This window comes from Epinephelus fuscoguttatus, linkage group LG2, assembly GCF_011397635.1.
Source record: "Epinephelus fuscoguttatus linkage group LG2, E.fuscoguttatus.final_Chr_v1".
In the NCBI taxonomy this organism is placed as follows: domain Eukaryota; kingdom Metazoa; phylum Chordata; class Actinopteri; order Perciformes; family Serranidae; genus Epinephelus; species Epinephelus fuscoguttatus.
This window is the reverse complement of record NC_064753.1, coordinates 43,504,385-43,523,990: the sequence shown is the minus strand read 5'-3', so window position 1 is coordinate 43,523,990 and position 19,606 is coordinate 43,504,385. Positions and strand designations below refer to the sequence as shown.

Below are 19,606 nucleotides of genomic sequence, written 5' to 3'. Positions count from 1 at the left end.
ACTAAAATACAAAAGCAGGTCCACAGATAGATATACCACTGTTTTTTTTCTGCTCAAGATTTATTACATCACTGTGGTATTTCTCATCGAGTATCACTATTTTTTATAGCATTAGGCGCACCTCTATTTTTCAAACAATATATGAAAAACATCTTACAAAACATCTTCTTTCACTATTTCATCTTGAATTTGCGAGTCATTATGACGTTCTTTTAACCTGATGTTTCAGTCATGTGATACTGAATCTGATCTCTTGGCACTGCTGGCCTTTTATAAATGTATATTTTTTGTAAATGTGTATTTATTTGGAAATGTATTCCTGTGGTGTAATTTTGTTCTGGTTTTGCAGTGTGTTTCTGTATAGCTACATGTGTTATCATGTGATCTGTTGGGTGATCATTATTGCTTGTACATACAGAGGTGTGTCTCCTTATCTTTTTAATGTTTGATGAAGGGCCGGTGCCCTAAACGTCACATGTGGTGATGCGATTAAAACATCCAAAAGGAGCAGTTTCTGGTGTGTGGACCTGCTTTTGTATTTTTGTAAGTAATTTGTTTGGCCATCTGGAGTAGGGGAAACAAACTTTGAACACTAACATACCACCTTTAAATTGATTTGAACTTGTCAGCATACAGTTGTCTTTTTACACATATAGAACAACATAAGCATTAATTTGTGTCCTAAGTTGTGGTCCTGGTTACCTGGGTGAACTAAAATAAGCATTTCACTGCTGGAATAAGATCCTTTCATAAAACTGAGATGTCTATGCCGTAGAGAGACAAAAATACCTTCGAAATTGGTACTATATGAACTGAGAAAACTGAGCAAGGGCTGCTTTTGCTCAAGAAGTAGAAAACCAAAAACTAGCTAGACTAAAATATGTTTCAGAAAATATTCTAGGTGAGAGATAGGCAATGCAGTAACAGAATTATGATTTATATTCAATTAACACTGCCTAGTTTTACAGTTTATTGTGAGTTTGTTCTGCTTTTGCGATCCGCTTTTATATTCTTTGTGTCCATGGTGCATAAATACAATTTCCAGTACGAGCAACAGCATGAGAACCACTGAAAATCCTGGGGGGATACACAAGGAGATCTAGGCGCTGGAAGCAAGGCATAATTTATTACACATACTACCCACATTGTTTTGGTACAAAGCTGGCTGAAAATCAGCAAAGTATCCCTTTAAGTGCAACATTCGTTCTCCTTTGAGCTGCTTCGATTTCTACTCACTCGAACATCTGCCTCTTTAGCTCCTAAATGCTCCAGTATGTTCACCAGCTAGATGCTAATTGTGTCTGTCAGCCATTTAGAGCTGGGCAGGAAGTGTACACTGGTTGTGTTTTTGAACTTCTTGGTAAAAAAAAAAAAAAAGGTGCCTGTTACAGCCATATGCGACACTGTGAGAGCAGTGATACTGTTGTCAGAAGCACAGAGGAAATTCTATGACAAGGCAACACTGTGTTCACTCTCATGAAGGCAACTAAACCCGCTGTATACTCTAGATTTGGATGCATTTTTTAATTTGTGAGGAGGCGTGATCAAGCTTTAAGTCTTTCCGAATGGGTGTGAAAAACTGGGTTTAAAAAAGCTTTTGTTTTGGTGCTCCAATTCATCATCACCCACTTAAATCAATCCAGTTCCCATGTTTTACAAGCATGAAAAAGACATTTGAATATGCTTACTGGCAAAAGACATGAGTCCTCCAAATCCATCATTGCTGCTGTTGGAAATGGTGGAGTTTGGCGAGCTGTTGCGGGAGTCTCCCTCCCCGTCAGACTCTCCTGGAAGCCTCAGGCTAGAGGGACGTAAGGGACGCTGCACCCTAAATAAAAGAGCACAAGACGTTACTGTGCGCCACAGACACAGAGACATATGCACACTACATGGGAAACTCTGAAGCATTCACACCATACAACACACCACCACAGATTCAAGACCACCATGAATGGAGAGAGTAATCTGACATGCTGGGTTTTGACAGAGAACATTGCATGGTTGGTCAGAGAGCCCATTTGAATGATGGTAATGCACTCATTCAAGTGATGAACAAGTTTAACACACTTGTTGCCATTGAGGTTCTGGTTGAATCGAGGGGTGTATGACTCCACTTGCTCCTCTGCATCAGGGTCATCCTCTGAGGGGAAGCCATACTGAGGCTCAAAGTACGGGTTGTCATACTCTTGCTTTTTGTTGGCTGGGTCCGCCAGGCCAGCATCAGCTGGAGGTCTGAGAAATGGCTGACTGCCCAGTCCAGAGACTGGGTTCTGTAAAGCTGCACCTGCTGACGCTTCAATTTCAGGTACTTCCCCCGGCTCCTGGAAAATGAGCAGATTCGTGAGAGTTATAGATGACTAAATATTGTCCTCCTTTCCCTCATTTCAATACAGATTAGATCAATTCTGCATAACTCTATTTCCTCCTGAAAAATCTGCAGCTCATGTCCATATCCAAGTTAGTCATTACAATATGAGACATTTAATTTCCAGAAAAAAGTTTTTCCAGTCTGGTCAGGTGTATGAGCTTAAACTGGTTTGATTTTATGCAAACCGGCTGAACCGGCTCTAGCACTATAATACATTCTGGCAAGGTAAAAAAAAAAAGCCAACATCAGCAACCTGTGCTAACGGTGTCACAGCACTAAAGCCAATGCACTGTAAAGCATTTGGAAAAAGCAATATGACAATGTGGTTAACATATTTTGATGCTGGTTTGTAAACGGACTAATGGAGGCACTAGTGTCTAACAGGCCATGCACAATTTACTGCCGAGTTAAGCACAGCAGCATGATGAAGATCAAACTACAGCAGAGGTGGGAGGGGGAAGAGTGGTGTGCGTTGTGTTTGTTCAACTGAAAGTTCATGTGTGTTTTTGGAGTGATGAGATGAGACACGGCAGAGTTAGTCTCTCAAGAAAACTATCACAATGCTAACATGGCAACATTTTGGATTTGAAGCCAACAAAGAGGTTTCCTAATGTGATGTGTGAGACGTGGTGTGGTGTTTCAGGCTGAGCTTTTGTTTTTTTCCTGTTTCAATTTATTTCTGTTGATCACCTTGAATGCTATGCAATGGACAAAGAACAAATGATTATTGAAGCTGAAATGACAAATGATATATTGAAATTTCCAGTGAACATAAATATAATGTAAAACGTGTGTTTTCTGTTTAAAAAGTACAAACGTAGGACAATAGCAAGAAGGCTACTAACCCATCTTTTAGAGGGTGAAGTCTCCCCTATGATCTCAAGCATATAGCTGATATTTACGGTGTGTTTACATGACATAACAGAGGTGCACATTTAACACATTCAGTGTGTCCTGTAGGGCTGCCCTCGACTAAGAATTTTCCTAATCGACCAACAGTTGTCATTTAGGGCCATTAGTCGTCTAGTTCCCCGCATGTTTACGATGTTTATGTAATTATTAAATGATATATTGTGAGCAGGGCAACACAATGGTTTGAGTTGAAGGTGTGAGAAAGAATAGTATCAGTAACATTGTTAACACTGTGCTACATTACAGAGAAATACAAAACCGTACTAATGAACCTTCATTAATATAGGCCTATATTTTATCTACAAGTGCACGTCACACACTGAGCGAGCCGCCTGTTAATGACGCTGTGGGCTAATGGGCATGTAGCTACTTCCATGTTTCAGATGATACGTCATGTTTGTAGTCGACCAATGAAGATGAGTTTACATATCACCTTGGGTTCGTCCTTCACCTTCTCAAAATGATCCCACACTTTGGATTTCCTGCCCGACATGTTATTAACTAGCCTGTGGAATAACCGCAGGCACCAGCCCTGGAAATGAACCTGACTCCTGTCTGACTGCTGAGCGTGGCTACTTCCTGTGTCTGTCAAATTAAAGTCCCACATGGTCCAGTCATATAGGTTTTATTTTGACAAAGCTCAGCTCCTAATAGAGTTTCACATTTGTTTGTTTTTTCTGCAACTAAGCGACCAATGAAATCTTGAAGAGTAATGACCTTTCTGGTTGACTAACGTTTGGTCAACCATTAGAAGGCAGCCCTAGTGGACAGAGAGCTCTACTGTTACGCGACGCAACGCAACAATCGGGCGCTCATTTGCTGTTGGGACATGGTGTCATTATGTTTGACTCGGGAGCACCTGCTGAGTCAAGTGCAACACCTAGTATACTAGTCCAGTCCAGTGTTTGGCTTAAAATCAAAATATTTGAACATTTTCAAACCTGCCCGACCCAAACAACAGTATACATCAGAAAAATACAGCCTCCAAAGTGAATTTAAGGGTAACACTAAATGGGCAAATCACACACTTGGTTGACTCCCTGGATGATTGTGCTGGGACTTGAGCTTGCAGTTGTGCTGGAGCTTGAGCGAAGAGGTTGTCCGTCAGAGGGTTCAGCAGGTCCGTCCCCACTCGATGGACCCTCTGAGCCCTGACCTTCCCTGAAGTCATGGAAGTCCTGAAACTCAACCTCACTAGCGTCTCCCAGTGCAGCATGGGTAGGCGGGTCCATGCCTAAAACATTGAGGTCAAACATTAAAAGGAAGGTGGATATCACGCATATGGTCAATCCTGTAATGAAACAACAACTTACTTGAAGTGTCTCCCTGGATGTCACCTTGGATCATCTCACTCACAAGGTCTCCCAGTGACGAATAGGACGAGCTGGAGTCATCGTATGCCTCACTGTCACTACCGCTGCAACATATAAAATGAATGAAGTTGCCTAATTGATCATCCAGCAAATAATAAAATAAACTTGACTAAACAGATTGAACTGTTGTGCTGAAAAGGATCTTGCTCTTTCTTACCTGTCTGTCGGGTCAGACTCGTTGCCTTCATCCTCCAAAGGACCAGCCATAGCTTCAACCAGCTGAGAGCTTCCATCGTACACTCGGTAGTTCACCGGCTGCAGCTGGTGAGCGTACCACTTGGGCTTGTCTCCAATTAAGGAGGGGTCAAACACATCTAAAACAGAAGTGTATAATGTTCATAACACTTGCTTTAATGAGTTCTCTGTAATGCATATTGAACAAGACTATCATCATAAAAGAGCCTTACTGTTATGTATCCTCTGGAAGGCAAGGTTGGTGGGATTCAGAGCCCATTCTCCGTAGAACTCCACGGCCTGGGTGTGAGAAAGTTTATCTGCAAAGCAAGAGCGTCGTGGCCGAGATGCAAGAAAAGAAGACGACTGAAAAGCCACAACAGGCCGAGGGAAGAGGCGCAAGGTGCGAGTGTGCATCTGGAACCCCTGGAGAACATTTGGGGAGTTGAAGAACCGTACCATGGCGACCCTGTGAAAGGGTAAAGAAGGTTAGTTGTTTTTTAGGTGGTCCTTTTATAGGAGGCTAAAATTTGTTTTGCTGCTGCCCCCTCTCCACAGCCACCAGACTCCTTTCACAGAAACAGTAATTTTACTTCGCAGAACACAGGAGTTGTTTGTCTAATGCTGCATCTGATCGGTTAGTTTGTTTGTGTTATTGTGGGAATTTCGGAACCGAACTGATGTGGCTTGCTTAGCTTATGTGCCCCAGTGCTCCTGTCTGCTTCTCCAAACTGGGGGCGCGCTGACCACAATTAACTGTAGTTAACACACCGACAATGGAGCTATAAATGTGTTTATACAGTACAAATGAAATGTTTTATTATATGGAAGCTCAATGTGTCTTCATCGGTTTAAATAAAGGTTTAATTATAACAAAATACCAACATCTTTCACCTTCAAACTCAAATCTTCCAACCTAAAACTTTTCTCACTCTCCATGTGTACACTGTTAGCAAACTGTTGAAGGCGGGGATGGCAACAATTCCTTAACCTTAGGGTGGGCGTTTCATTTGAAAAACATTGAAAAGAAAGCAGATGGACCCACCCTTTAATATTCCTTTTGATCTAAAAATGAAATATGTACAATATTATTATGACTGCACGATACATCCAAGGCCATCTACTACTAGAACAAAGAGTTTAAAAATTAAATTGTTAACAGAATTTCAGCCGATAATCTGTCCACTAGTGAGGAGCAGAGCTGCAGACAAGGAACGCCACTTAAAACCTGGTCTTAATTGTGATTTTTACTCATCTATGGAACATTTATTGTATGTAATATTTGAGCCTAATATGCTATGTATGTTGAAATGAGTTTAAATATTAAGGAAGAGAACAACCAGCCTCTGTTTCTCCCCTTTTTCCTAGCCCCTTAAACTGACAGACAGAAACACAACAAATAGATTAAGGAGAGAGATATTCATGGCTTGCCTGGTGGCTACATCCACAGAGTCGACATCATTGCCATAAATCAGAGGGTTGAACTCTGTGGAGGACGGTGAAGCTTTATCTCGTCCAGGTGGCAGCAGGGGCATCTCCTGACCTTCCTGGAACTTCTCCAGGTTCAGGATGGGCTGGGTGTTCAAACTCATACTGGCCAAGGCCTAGAACAGATGATAGTGACACAAATTATAAACATAACAGTGGATCTGAAGGCAAAAACACAGCGCTGTGATGGACCACTCCCACGATTGGCATCAACATTTAGTTAATGTGTCAATTTTTATAATTATTGGGACATCTTGAAATATTTGCCTCTTCTACTGAGGGTAAACAATTAGGACAAAAGTGAGTGACTGCTAGAATGGGGACTGAAAGGGGACCTATTGTGCTTTTCCTTATTTTCTGTTATATAAACATAATTATATAATGATGGATGCTCACACTGAATGTGGTCCAACTTTCAAATAATGAGGTAAACGTATGTGAAAGTAATAAGTGTAAGCAGATGCAGATGTTAATATGTCCCTGATTTCTGTTCACACTGCTGCTGGAACACGTTTGGTTGCGTTTACAAACTTTTAATGGTTATTTTTACGAGCAGAAAGTGCCATTATACGCAGTTATTACCTGGCTGAAAGTGCACTGCTACATTAAGCTACATGCTAACATTAGAGAAACATGTAATCTTGGTTGCCGCTGTTAATTTGCCACTGATTTCTGTTCATATTCCTGCTGGAACACATTTGGTTGCGACGGGTGTAGAAACTTTTAATGGTTATTTTTACGAGTAGAAAATGCCATTATATACAGTTATTATCAGGCTGCAAGTGCACTCCTACATGAAGCCACATGCTAACATTAGGGAAACATGTACTCTTGGTTACCAATATTAATTTGCCCCTGATTTCTATATTCTGAATAGAACATGTCTGGCTGTCTTCAGAAGCTTTTGTTGTTGATTTTGAACTGGAGAAAATGCTGATACGCACAGTTATTACTTGGCTAAAAGTACATTGCTACATGTAGCCACATGCTAACGGCAGAGAAACATGTAATCTTGGTTGTCGATGATGCTAATTTCTCCATGATATCGCATCGTTTTCCTGCTGGAACATGTCTGGTTGTCTTTACAAGCTTTTATTGTTGAATTTTAATTGGAGAAATTGCTGCTACCCACAGTCATCACCTGGTTGCAAGTACATTACTACACATAGCTACATGCTAACCGAAGGGAAACCTATAATCATGGTTGTGCTGCTGATTTCTCCCAGATACAGGATAATAATTCAGCTGGGTCAGGTTCCGTCGTATTTTGGAGATTTTATTGGTGATTTTTTTCAAGGTAGAAAGTGCCGCTCTTCTATGTTACAGTTATTCCTCAGCTGCAGTAACGGTGCAGAAATAAAGAGATGTGGGAGACCCAGAAACACTGACCAATCAGAGCAGAATGGGCTTTTTCAGGTGGGGGCTTAAAGACACAGCCACTAAAACAAAGTGTCTCAGACAAAGGGTAGATACAGGTGTTCCAGCCCATATGGTAAAATAAGGGAAGGAAAATAAAGTGTTTTTTGAACATTAAAACATGACAAAACGTTCTAGTAGGAAGCCAAACTGCAAGTATGAACCTATAAAAAAGCACATTAGGTCCCCTTTAGACATGGGAAATCTGGTTTATGCTACCAAGCATCTCTGCTACCCAGCAGTGTGCTAAAGTGAGGTAAGGGATGATAAACTACAGGGTCCTACACCAGGTTTCCCCCACTTTCACACTTAAATAGCAGCTAAAAGATCAGTTTTGTGAATGTTGATGCCTGTGGTGGGTGTGTCACTTTGGAGAGGAGGGGCACAAGGGAAGTAAGTCACTATGCATGGTTTGCTTTGAGGGAACTGCTGCAGACTCAAGAGTCAATGTTTAGCTTAGCATAATGGAACATTTAGTTGCCAGGTCTGGATGAATGTTAACTTTGTCAAAGTGATTAGCTTCATCATATCTTGTTTTGGTCACGAGAACACTCACTGATGCCAAGATAGATGCACGCACATTCAGTCATGCTCAAGCCAGAGCTAAGCAGTGTATCAAAAAACTGGTCCGCGACATTCTGTGACACTGTTATGCATTTTTAGTCAAGTCTTGGAAGAGTAGGAGACAAGTAGTAGTGACAAGCAAAATAATGTGAGAGAGAAGATTTCCGTGCAGGGGCATTACACATTCCACAGGAGGAGAAATGAGTAACCTTATTTTCAGAGGAGAAGATCTGCTTTTGGGTGATCACGGTCAACCTAACCAGACACTAGGAAGGGGATAAGAGAGATGCGAGGAGAATCACATGAAGGCCTGGGATGACAACTTCGTGACTGACACTGGAACAGCACATGACGGAAGGGTCACAACCATGGCCCTTTCACTTTCTTTTCTTTGTCTCCTTTCAACAGCACTTCCCCATTTGTCTGCTTTCGCTGACAGAGAATAAGTATATTTTGGTGCCACCCAAATATAAGTCAAATAGATTAAAAAAAAAATGCTGGTGTTATTTTGATTTGTTTGTGCAATGAAAGAGACGTCTTGCTGTTTCATCATTTCCATTTGCAATTTACTGAAGAAAGGAGATAAGAAAAGATAAATTTGTGTTTGTATGGAGAAAGTGATGGACAGCCAGGAGAATAAGAGAGTAAAGAGAGTGACATATTGTGAAAGTAAGACAGAGAGAGAAAATAATATATGGAAAGAAGAGATGGTTTGTAATGCTTACCATGAAAGACAGTGAGAAACACAGACAAGCAAAAATGTGACCAGACTTCACCTACAGAATCCAGCCACTACACGACACATGAAGACCATCCATGGTGACCAACCGGGACAAACCAGTGGTTACAATGGAGTGGTGATGACAGATACAAAACAGCAGATCTTTTCAGAAACACAGATAAAATACTTGCACAATAAAGCACCTGTGGCGAAATAAAGTTTTAACTGTAACGTGTAACTGCTCAGATTAAAAAAAAAAGTCAGGTGAGCTGAAATACCACCATTTTTGTAACAGTAAATAAATCAGTCGCTCATTTGGACCGATTTATTTATCCAGTGCAAGTATTTTCAGTGACTCTCACATCAGCAGCATTCTGCTTTGGCATCACAGTTTTCAGAGTAATCAGTTCAAACCATCTTCAGTGGCATTTCCTCCATTCACAGATATCAATATTGTGCGCTTGTTTCCAAATATACAACTGCTAAACTGAGGCTTTGCACACTCCTACACACCAGTCTCTCAATCACACATCCGCACACACGGGAGAGAGCTGCTAATCACACACACTGCTTACGAACCGGCTCTGATTCAAGGCATATTAAAAAAGAAAAAAATACATGTGCGCAAGGGAACAGAATATATTTGGAAAGTTCTTTGGTGGGTGTATTCACTGATGCTATAAATAAAAAGCTATATTTAATACAGCTTCAGAGTATTTTATCAGGGTTCCTACAGCTTAAGGCAAGTAAGACTTCATTTCGTGGCGACATGAGAGTAGAACAGAACTTGGAAATACCGTTTGTTGGTGAGTTTTCTTAACGATTTTGTGTTTCTCATAGTGCCGTGGGATTTCACTGCCTTGATTCCCATCATGCTGACTTTGAAAAACTTTTTGCATAAAATAAACAGAGCTTTGTATGCATTGCCTTCTACTGGTTTCAGCCATGCTGCGAAATCCTGATTAACAGGCAACTTTCAGAGGGGGGCATGGATAGCGAGTTTTGGAGTAGCCGTGTTTTCACCAGACTCCACTTTGGCCTCTCGCAACTTTAAGATTCTCCCCTTCAAGTTTCATCTTTATCATTCCCAACTTTTGTCACAATACTGCAAAACTGTGTCCAAATCCAAAACCAACAGGGCTTGTGAAAAAAACGAGGAAACAGCTGAAGGCGTCAAACCAACAAGTGTGGCTAAGGAAGTGAGGCTAGCTGCGGGGCTAGTATAGTCAACTTTCACTGAATTTGCAATTCCCAATGTCATCGAGGGAACAGTTAGAGCTAGCTAGCAGATCGTGAATCCTCTGTTCTGAGCATCCCGGCCAGAAACAAAAAACATAGAGTTGTTGGTTCCATTATCCTGATCTCCCTCTGCAAGAGGCATTTGGCAAATTATCTAAAAAAACGATATTAGTTCGAAATATTTTGAGACTCTAGACTGCAACGTTAGGGAAACGATTTCTAAAGTCCTACTTCCCATATCTTAGCATTTTTAGGACTTTTGAAAAATGTATTTAAGACATTTTAAATCCAACTGCTGACTTACTTTTAGATGAATTAACTCAATGCCAAGACTTATTAAGGATCTGCAGGAACCCTGATAGAGTGACTCTGAAGCTTTGAGCTTGGCGTCCTGAAAAAATCCTTCGTATTAAACTATATTATTATTATTGAAAGTGATGGACTAGTGATACCCCTGTGTCATATTCATTCATGATTAAAAGGTGAAGGTTAGGCGAGTTTAGTATGTGTGGGTCATTCGTAGAAAAGCTTGGAAAACTATTACATTCATTGTTGCCATTTGTGAGCCTTACTGTGGAGAAGAAACATTTGTTTCTGATCGGCATGGAAAAAACAAACACTCTAACAGGATGGCAGGACGGTAAAACAAAACACGCATGACGATATGTTGTGTGTGGAATGGTGATGTTGTATTGTTAATAAAGAATGAAATAAAACATATAAAAAATTATTTTGTGTTTATTATTTAATGTAATGTTTCTAGTAACGTACAGATTGCCTCTGTTTTCCTCTTTTGTGAAGCAGCTATTTAACATCTGGTTGTCAATTCTGTCGTACGGCAAAAAATTAAAATATTTCAACTCTGCTGGCTTCACCCAATGTTACCGTCCTGCTCTCATTCACTTAAATTATATCCTGTTTGCTGTCTACCATCTCCCTGATTATACAGCCAATGACGAATAAAAGTGTAGCCATGGCCAACATTTATTTGCTAATAATCGAACATCGTGATCATATCCGTAAGAAGGGCCTTTGTGTGATTGGTGTTGCTAAACGCGTGGTGGTATGAAAATGTGAGGTGTTCCCATGAATCAGAACCAGGTTCTGATGTTAGGTTAGATTATCAGGTTACAGGGGCAAGTTAGTTACTACCAGCATTACTAAAGGTTTTGCTTAGGTAGCAGGGTCCTAGGATCAGATTTTACCTCCAAGAGCTAGAGCATGCAAAGAAAACAGGAAAAAAAGAACATTTTTTGTGTTAGTGCACTACAAAACCCATTTCAAATGCTCTCACACTCATCGACAATACATACAACTGTGATGAAGAAGGAAGCCCCTACTCTTCTCACTGCTGAAAGAGAAGTTTTACACGGAAATAAGAGCACAGTCCTGGGAGCAAACATCACAGGTCAGCTCCGGAGCAGCACCTGGATTCACGTGGCTCCGTATGTGAAAGGTAGACGCACTGGTTTTGGGCTGAGCTCTGGCTGCCACAGAGCAGCAGAGCCAGAAAATATCACACTGATAAAATTAAAGACGAATCGATCAAATCACAGACAGTACCTGTTTAAGATGTTTCTTAAGCTCGCCTGCTTCAGGCTCTGGAAGAGGTGGTAGAATCTCTGCATGGGTGGGTGCTATAACCTGTAGACAAAAAAACAAAATCTATATTAAGATAAAGAATAAAGGTTTGAACTAGTAGATCTCTGTCAGCTTCATCCAAACATCATCAAACTAGAATTACCACCTTGCAGTTGTATTCCCCTGCCAACTGGTCAAGTAGCAGTTCACATCCATGTTTGTCCTGGCTCTAATTTAGCTATGACAATAGACAATGCCCCAATATCAATGGTGCAGCAAAGAAGCTACAAATTCTATATCACAGATGCTTCACACACATTTTCCATCGATCAGCACAGAAGATATACCATACAATCAACAAGGTGGGTACCCAAGATTAATGTCACCAATTCAGTATCTAATGAAATGTCGTCCCTTCTTTTCCAGAATTAAAGTGTTGATTAATAGCCAGAAAATATTTTGGGACAGACGTGAGATCACATCGACCTTGATCTCTGACCTTTGATCATTTCATTCGTCCAAATGAACATTTGTGCAGAAAATAAAATAAAAAAAATCGCTCAAGCAAAGTTTAGATATTGTATTTACAAGAACAGACAGACAGACAACCACAAAATATAATGCCTCTGGCCACGGCTGCCGCCAGTGTGGAGACATAAAAACAAAATTAGAAGGAGGAGCAGAACACCACACTGATGTACTGACCTTGCTGCTGTCAAGATCCACAAGCCACACATCATCTGGCATTTTGAAATCAGCTTTGTAGAGGAAGAAGCTGGCTGGTACACCTATAATGTAGGGAGTGGGGGCAAGAAGGAGCTGCAGGGAGGAGAAAACATACCAGTTAATCACGATTAAATGTCACCACAACAGCAAAGTGCAATTAAAAATGGCATGGAATCATCGACTTACTTGAACTACAGTCACTGGTCACTTTATTAGATACACCTGTTCAACTGCTCATTAACGCAAGTAGCTAATCAGCCAATCACGTGGTAGCAATTCAATGCATTTAGGCATGGTGAATACGACCTGCTGACGTTCAAACAACCATCTCTAGGGTTTACAGAGGATGGTCCCAAAAAGAGAAAATATCCAGTGAGCCAAAATGCCTTGTTGATGCCAGAGGTCAGAGGAGAATGGCCAGAGTGGTTCAAGATGATAGAAAGGCAACAGGAAGTCAAATAACCACTGGTTACAACCAATGTCTGCAGAAGACCATCTCTGAAGCAACAACACCTTGTCCAACCTTGAAGCAGATGGGCTACAGCAGCAGAAGACCACACCAGGTGCCACTCCTGTCAGCTAACAACAGGAAACTGAGGCTACAGTTCACACAGGCTCACCAAAACTGGACAATAGAAGATTGGAAAAACGCTGCCTGGTCTGATGAGTCTGGATTTCTGCTGCCACATTCAGATGGTAGGGTCAGAATTTGGTGTAAACAACATGAAAACATGGATCCATCCTGCCTTGTATCAACGGTTCAGGCTGCTGCTGGTGGTGTAATGGTGTGGGGGAGATTTTCTTAGTACCAACTGAGCATGGTTTAAACACCACAGCCTACCTGAGTATTGTTGCTGAGCGTGTCCATCCCTTTATGACCACAGTGTACCCATCTTCTGATGGCTACTTCCAGCAGGATAACACATCATGTCACAAAACTAACATCATCTCAAACTGGTTTCTTGAACATGACAATGAGTTCACTGTACTCCGATGGCCTCCATAGTCACCAGATCTCAATCCAATAGAGCACCTTTGGGATGTGGTGGAACGGGAGACTCACATCATGGATGTGCAGGTGACAAATCTGCAGCAACTGTGTGATGTCATCATGTCAATATGAACCAAATTCTCTGAGGAATGTTTCCAGCACCTTGTTGAATCTATGACACCAAGAATTAAGGCAGTTCTGGAGGCAAAAGGGGTCCAACCCAGTACGAGCAATGTGTACCTAATAAAGTGGCCGGTGAATGTATGTCTTGAACACGATTGGTTTTTACCTGTTCAGCAGAGGCCATGCACGTTGGCAGTAAGGGGATGACAGGGAACATGTACTCCAGAGGGTAGATCATAGCCACGAAGGCCATGACGCTCATAGACAAAGCATTGTAATCTCTAGATTGAAGAATAACCTAAAGTAAAAAAAGACACATGAAAAAGATGCAAACATTACAAACTTTGTTTTCTCCATAGATTTCAATACAAACTTGTAATGGGTGTTTATTGCCCTGTTATGCTCATATTGTCATATCTAAAGAGAGAGACACACAGTCACCTAGTTTACGTTTTCCTCTGGTGCTCTGCCATGCACTTATTTGTCTCATCTATCCATATTTCCTCTATTTGTCTGTAATGCAAAGCTTTGAACGCCCCAGTTTTGCCTTGGATTCGTAACAGCAATATTAAAAAACTGAGCTTTTATGAAAAATTCATTTGGCAGCACAAAGTGCTTGAGAGGAAGTCACTCAAAAAGCTTTCAGGCAGCACTTAGTTCAGCCTGACTGAATTTAATGATGTATTGAATTCATCTTCAAATAACCCAAAATGGATATATAAAGGACAGCAGTATTTCCGACAGGTAGAGGATTTATTTTCAGTGGTCGACCCCATTCAGAGAGACTTTACGATCAATCTGTGTTTTGAGCTTGGGTGGGGAAACATTTCTCGGTGGCCCAGATGAACTGAATATTTGAGAAACAGTGAAAAGCAGAGGAACTGTCCAGCATCATGGTCACAGCAGGGACTGAAGCCGTGAAGATCGTAACAAATGAACCCATGTATCAGTGTCACAGTAAACCAAAAGCAACATAACACCAGCACCAGCCAAACAAGGTTTCTATTACATCCCTACTAATGCTTCTCAAGACAGAGATGAAGAGTCCTTTATTACAGTCATTCTTTTTACCCATCATGCTTTGCCCACTCTGCAGTGAAATGGCTTCAGTGAGCCTACATCTAACAGAAAATGTCTGATGAAGGTCACTCGGGGTATTTCTCGAGAGGTCTTTAAAAAAGTTTTTTATCAAGGCAAGGACACACAGCTGCACTCCAGAGGAAACCACTGACCAATCACAACATACTAAATATAGCTCGGCTTGTCCTCTCTCCCACTCTGTAATAAAATCCCACTGGTGATTTGATTGCAGATGAAGACGACCACACACATCTCCTCCTGGTCTCATATATATATATATATACATACAGTTCATACAAAGGAGAACAGAGACAGGCCCAAGCGATGATTGACAACAAACAGTTTGCATCCTGGACTCACTGCTGCGTCTGTCCTTACCTTGTGCTCTAGCAGGACACAGCTGAGGACCTGAAGACAGGCGTCCACGCCCAGCAGCTCCAAGGGCAGGTGCAGGGGGAAGTCGACCATGGTGAAGCGGGAGTTGTCAGGCAGGGCAAAGGTCAGTGACCGCTTGAGTTCATGGGGCAGGACTTCCACATCCACACGCCTCTGACCTGCCACTGGTACCGGTGAACGAAGCAACCGGTACACCCAGGATTCAATCTCACGCAGATCCGCCAGCAGCTGGCTGCCTTTCTCTTCTACCGACAGCGCCCCAGTAAACACCCGCCACATGGTGTCTCTGGGAAGGACAAAAATAAAGTGTACATTCAGAGTGATTCTTTTAAATTAATTTATTGTGTTGCAGATTATTTTTCAACTCTTGATCTATAAAATGCAAATAAATAAGCGATAGATTGATTACACAGGACAGTTAGAATAAGGAGGTGAGTATGTGGTTGCCTGGCAACAATAAAAAGGCACAGCAAGTGGGGGTTTTTTCTAGTGGCATTCAATTTTTCTAAAAAAAAAAAAAAAAAAGGCAGTGCGGCACATCTCGTGTTTTGTAACCTGCCAAACGCTTTGTGTGATTGAGGCCTTAGTCAGTATATCCACATTACAAAAGTCTCATTGTGTAAATATTTTGCGAAATTCAGACTTATAATATTGTTGCAATATCAATATCGAGGTACTGGGTCACAATATCATGACATTTGATTTTCTCAATATTGCCCACCCTATACAAATGTATTATTTGTCCAACCACAGCTCCAAAATTAAAGATATATAAAACAGAGAGAAGCAACAGATCATCAAATATAAGAAGCTGGAATCGGGGAGTATCTGGCATTTTTGTTTAATAAACTTGAGTGCTTTTCCAACAAACACTTTTGGTATAGTATCCTTAGAACCCATACGTATGCTGTGCGGACATGTACCTAAACCCTAGATCTGTTTAGCGTTTCCACTACAGACAGAACTCTTAAATGTGGGCGGGATTGTTACCAGATGGCAATAGCCACGCCTCTGCTCCCTTCAGCTGTTGCTGCATTTTCTCCTCTCCGACGATGCAGAGGAACAACATTTCTAGAACAAAACAACGTCTCTGCGATATTCGACGAAATACTCGAAAAAGGCGGGTCCTTGTCATGCAGGAGTGCCAATTCTCTCAACCAATCACTGGATTGGTACCTCAACTGAGGGGTGACGAAAAACAGAACAGAATCGAGCGGTGCTATTGATACCATTCAAAACACAAGACACACAAAAACAACTGTTCTAATGTGTGACTAACTGAATGAACTGAACCAGACTGCTTGGTGGAAACAAGGCTTTAAAGACTAATCATTTTGGCAGCAGCTGAAGTGGCTTTAAACATATAACACAAGATGAATAACATAATTTGGCTTTATTATGCTTACTTAATTTTATACTTATTATAGCGGCAAACAGTGACCACAAGGTCTCAGTAAACACCCAATGAAATTACAGATCGAAAACACAGGAGAGGCTCTTAAGCAATTATCGAAGTTTTGATGTGAAAACCCTCCACTCTACACACACGGTGTCAATAAACCCTCTCGAGAGTGTATACTCAGTGTGTGTGGCAAGGAGGGAGATAAATCATTAGTCCTTTGGAGCCCTCCCACCAACTGCAGCTGCTACCCAAAGGCAGCCAGAGACCTCAATCTGTCAGAGCCGCCATGGCACAAAACGCTCGCAGCCATTATGCAATGGCTCTCCTCCTTCTCTGTCACTGCCACGCCACTTTTCAACCAACCATGTCGGGGAAAAATAGATTCTCAGGTCTGTTCAGCCTTTGGCTGGAATGGCCTTTTCGTGGCTGTCAGAGGGACCACAGATCTATATTGATGATTTGTGGATCTGCTGTAGCATTTTACGAGACCAAAAAACGTGAAGTTACGCAATTAACTGTGTATTAGACGTTCTAACACCATCCTGTAATGATAAGGGTGAAAGCTGCACTGATTCTACAGCTATAAATAAATAACTGTGGGGAAAACATATGCACCTTGGGTGACCAACAGTCCTGCTGGGCCTCAGCCAGCGTGAAGTGACAGCCTAATTAACACTTTGCCGCTCCAAAATTGCAATATATCGTGTCACCCATGGCAACAGAACAACAACAAATGCAGCTGTGTTGGCTTTAAATAGAATATGAATCAATCAAACCTGGTGGTTGATTCGGAAAATAACAACATATAATATGATCAACACTTTGCTTCAAGTCTTATATTTAAAATACTGCGCTTAATGCCATTTCTTCATGACGTTAATGTATACAGTGGGTATACCAAGCAGCTTACAGCTTCCTACACACTTTTTGTTTTTATTTTCTGGTTAAGGGTTTTACCTTCATCTTTTTTACAGAGTGGGTCCATGACAAAAAGCAGCTCAAGTATCAAAAAAATAAAAGATACCTAACTGAACAAAACTAAAAGAAACTACTTTGCATCTATTAAAAACTCTCCACGCGCCTCAGCTGAACCTTCTGCACAGGATGAAATAATATTTGCTGTAATAGAAAACCTTTTTAAATGCACTGTGAATATTTTGGTTGCCATTATTTATCATCGAGGTGGAGTGTGATAGCATCAAGCGCACTGTGAAAACATGACACAAGCTGCAGATGGCCTGCAAAACTGCATGGAGCCACAGACAAAAGCTCTTGTATTAATACTGCAACACAAACATACACATAACAGGTGGACGATGAGAGAAGCAGATGGGGGAGAAAGAAAGCAGTGGGCACTGCAGAAAACATCAGCGGGAGCGCTGTAAAAGCAACAAATCTGTCGTATTTGTTTGTAAACTTTTCAAGCCTTGAAAATTTTTAACTGAAGCGAAAAAAAATGAGCTTGATGTTTGCATGCAATGTCATGTCAGTACGAATGCAATGATGTTATGTAACAGCTGACAGATGATGAAGAATGAGCTGTATCCACCTAATTTTCTTGTGTTAATGGGCAGTACGTTGCATTCTTTTTAAATAAGTTATAGGTGTTCATGTATAGATTTATGACTCTGAACAAGACTTACCGACCACAGCCTCCTAGAGCCCATAAAGTTAGTAATAATCCGCAAAACATATACATCGTACTGACTAGGTCCTGGACTAAATACTGATGGTGTGAAATAAATGACATGGTTTCATTACACTCAAAGGTTTTATGCCCTTGGTACTATGAACGTACTCATGGCAAACTGCCCAACTATGTGAAGTTGTGATCATAGTGGACATTTGGCCGAAGGGTGGCACAACAAAAAAGGTCATGGAGTGTCAAAAGCAATTAGCGTGATCATCTGGCAAGCATGAATGTGTTCAGAATTTTCATAGCAAATCAACCAGACTGTGGTATTTTTAGTGTACAAAGTTTGTTTTGGACCAAAGAACTTTGAACCTTTAAACTAAAACAGCCACGAGCCGGGGCATCTAAAATAGTACATGGATGTTTTAGTGAGCACCACCATCATAAGTCAGCAACAAAGACGAGCTACACATACAGCTGATGATGCAATCTTAAGCCTCACCTCTGGGTTGCGCGAGGGAGCCCAGCTCGCTGAGTTAGCCTCTGACTGCAGCAGTCCACCAGCCTCTTGAGAATATATAAACATTCCCTAAAGGTGGAGAAGAAGGGGTAGTGGCTGAGTATGCACAGCGAGGTCAGCGTGCTGTTGCGATTCCTGGCTGCAACCTTAGCAGCACTCCGTCTGTGCTGTGGGGACTTGCTGGCATTTAGCTCGGCCCCTGGTTGTCCGCTCTCTTCTCCGGAGGCGGGTGGCGGTGCTGATTCAGCATTGTTAGGTGGAGCTAACATGGAGGCAGTACCTCCACCACCACCATCAGACCCATCACTAGCGGTCTCCGCCGCCTGTGTTGCTGTCTCTGTGTGGCCGCTCTTGTCCCCACGACTTCGGTGATGCCCTCGTTGAAAAGAGCGGTAGAAGTTGACGCAGATTCCGTAGCGGGTGATTCCTGAGTCCTTGTCTGTCAGCGTGAAAACAAATGAGGAGTCGTCACGAAGGCTAACCCGACGCTGGCGTATGCTTAGGCAGCCCTCAGGTTGGCAGAAGAACACAACGTCTGGTGGGAGCGGGAAGTCGTGGTGGTCCTCCAGTGGGTAGCGGCGGAGGAGCTGAGGTGTCTGGGCCACACTGTCACTACTTGGTTGCCTGTAGGAGAGATGGACAAACATGTGGGTTGTTTTTAAAGCTGTTGTAGTGCCAAGTTACCAACTGTGTGTTTAGGTGATGAGAGAAGCATTTTATAAGTGAGGCATTTGATCACTACATAACACAACACAATGGCTAACAAAGCCCTGATGTCATCTAGTGGTTACAGAGGCAATTAGTGACTAGTTAGCTTTTAAAATCCAAGAACTGGTTTGAAAAATCTGGTCAGGGAAGTAAACAAAAAAACTCCCATCCTACGACAACTGTGGAATTTC

General features: G+C 41.7%; 1 protein-coding gene across 22 annotated transcripts in view; it reads right to left on the bottom strand.

The window, feature by feature from the left end:
* Positions 1-19,606, bottom strand: part of madd (MAP-kinase activating death domain) — an 82,205-nt gene that overhangs the window by 50,030 nt on the left and 12,569 nt on the right. For 11 of the 22 annotated variants that reach the window (XM_049598510.1, XM_049598571.1, XM_049598502.1 and 8 more), the window contains exons 3-15: positions 18,690-19,331; positions 15,135-15,438; positions 13,843-13,974; positions 12,542-12,655; positions 11,819-11,899; positions 8,505-8,561; positions 6,259-6,431; positions 5,061-5,296; positions 4,811-4,967; positions 4,594-4,697; positions 4,309-4,514; positions 2,068-2,321; positions 1,689-1,828 (exon numbers count right to left, since the gene is read on the bottom strand). In XM_049598510.1, the coding sequence (XP_049454467.1) occupies positions 1,689-1,828; positions 2,068-2,321; positions 4,309-4,514; positions 4,594-4,697; positions 4,811-4,967; positions 5,061-5,296; positions 6,259-6,431; positions 8,505-8,561; positions 11,819-11,899; positions 12,542-12,655; positions 13,843-13,974; positions 15,135-15,438; positions 18,690-19,331 (2,600 nt within the window). The remainder of the gene's footprint in view (positions 1-1,688; positions 1,829-2,067; positions 2,322-4,308; positions 4,515-4,593; positions 4,698-4,810; positions 4,968-5,060; positions 5,297-6,258; positions 6,432-8,504; positions 8,562-11,818; positions 11,900-12,541; positions 12,656-13,842; positions 13,975-15,134; positions 15,439-18,689; positions 19,332-19,606) is intronic. The other 11 variants (XM_049598526.1, XM_049598608.1, XM_049598562.1 and 8 more) reach the window with 1 other exon arrangement.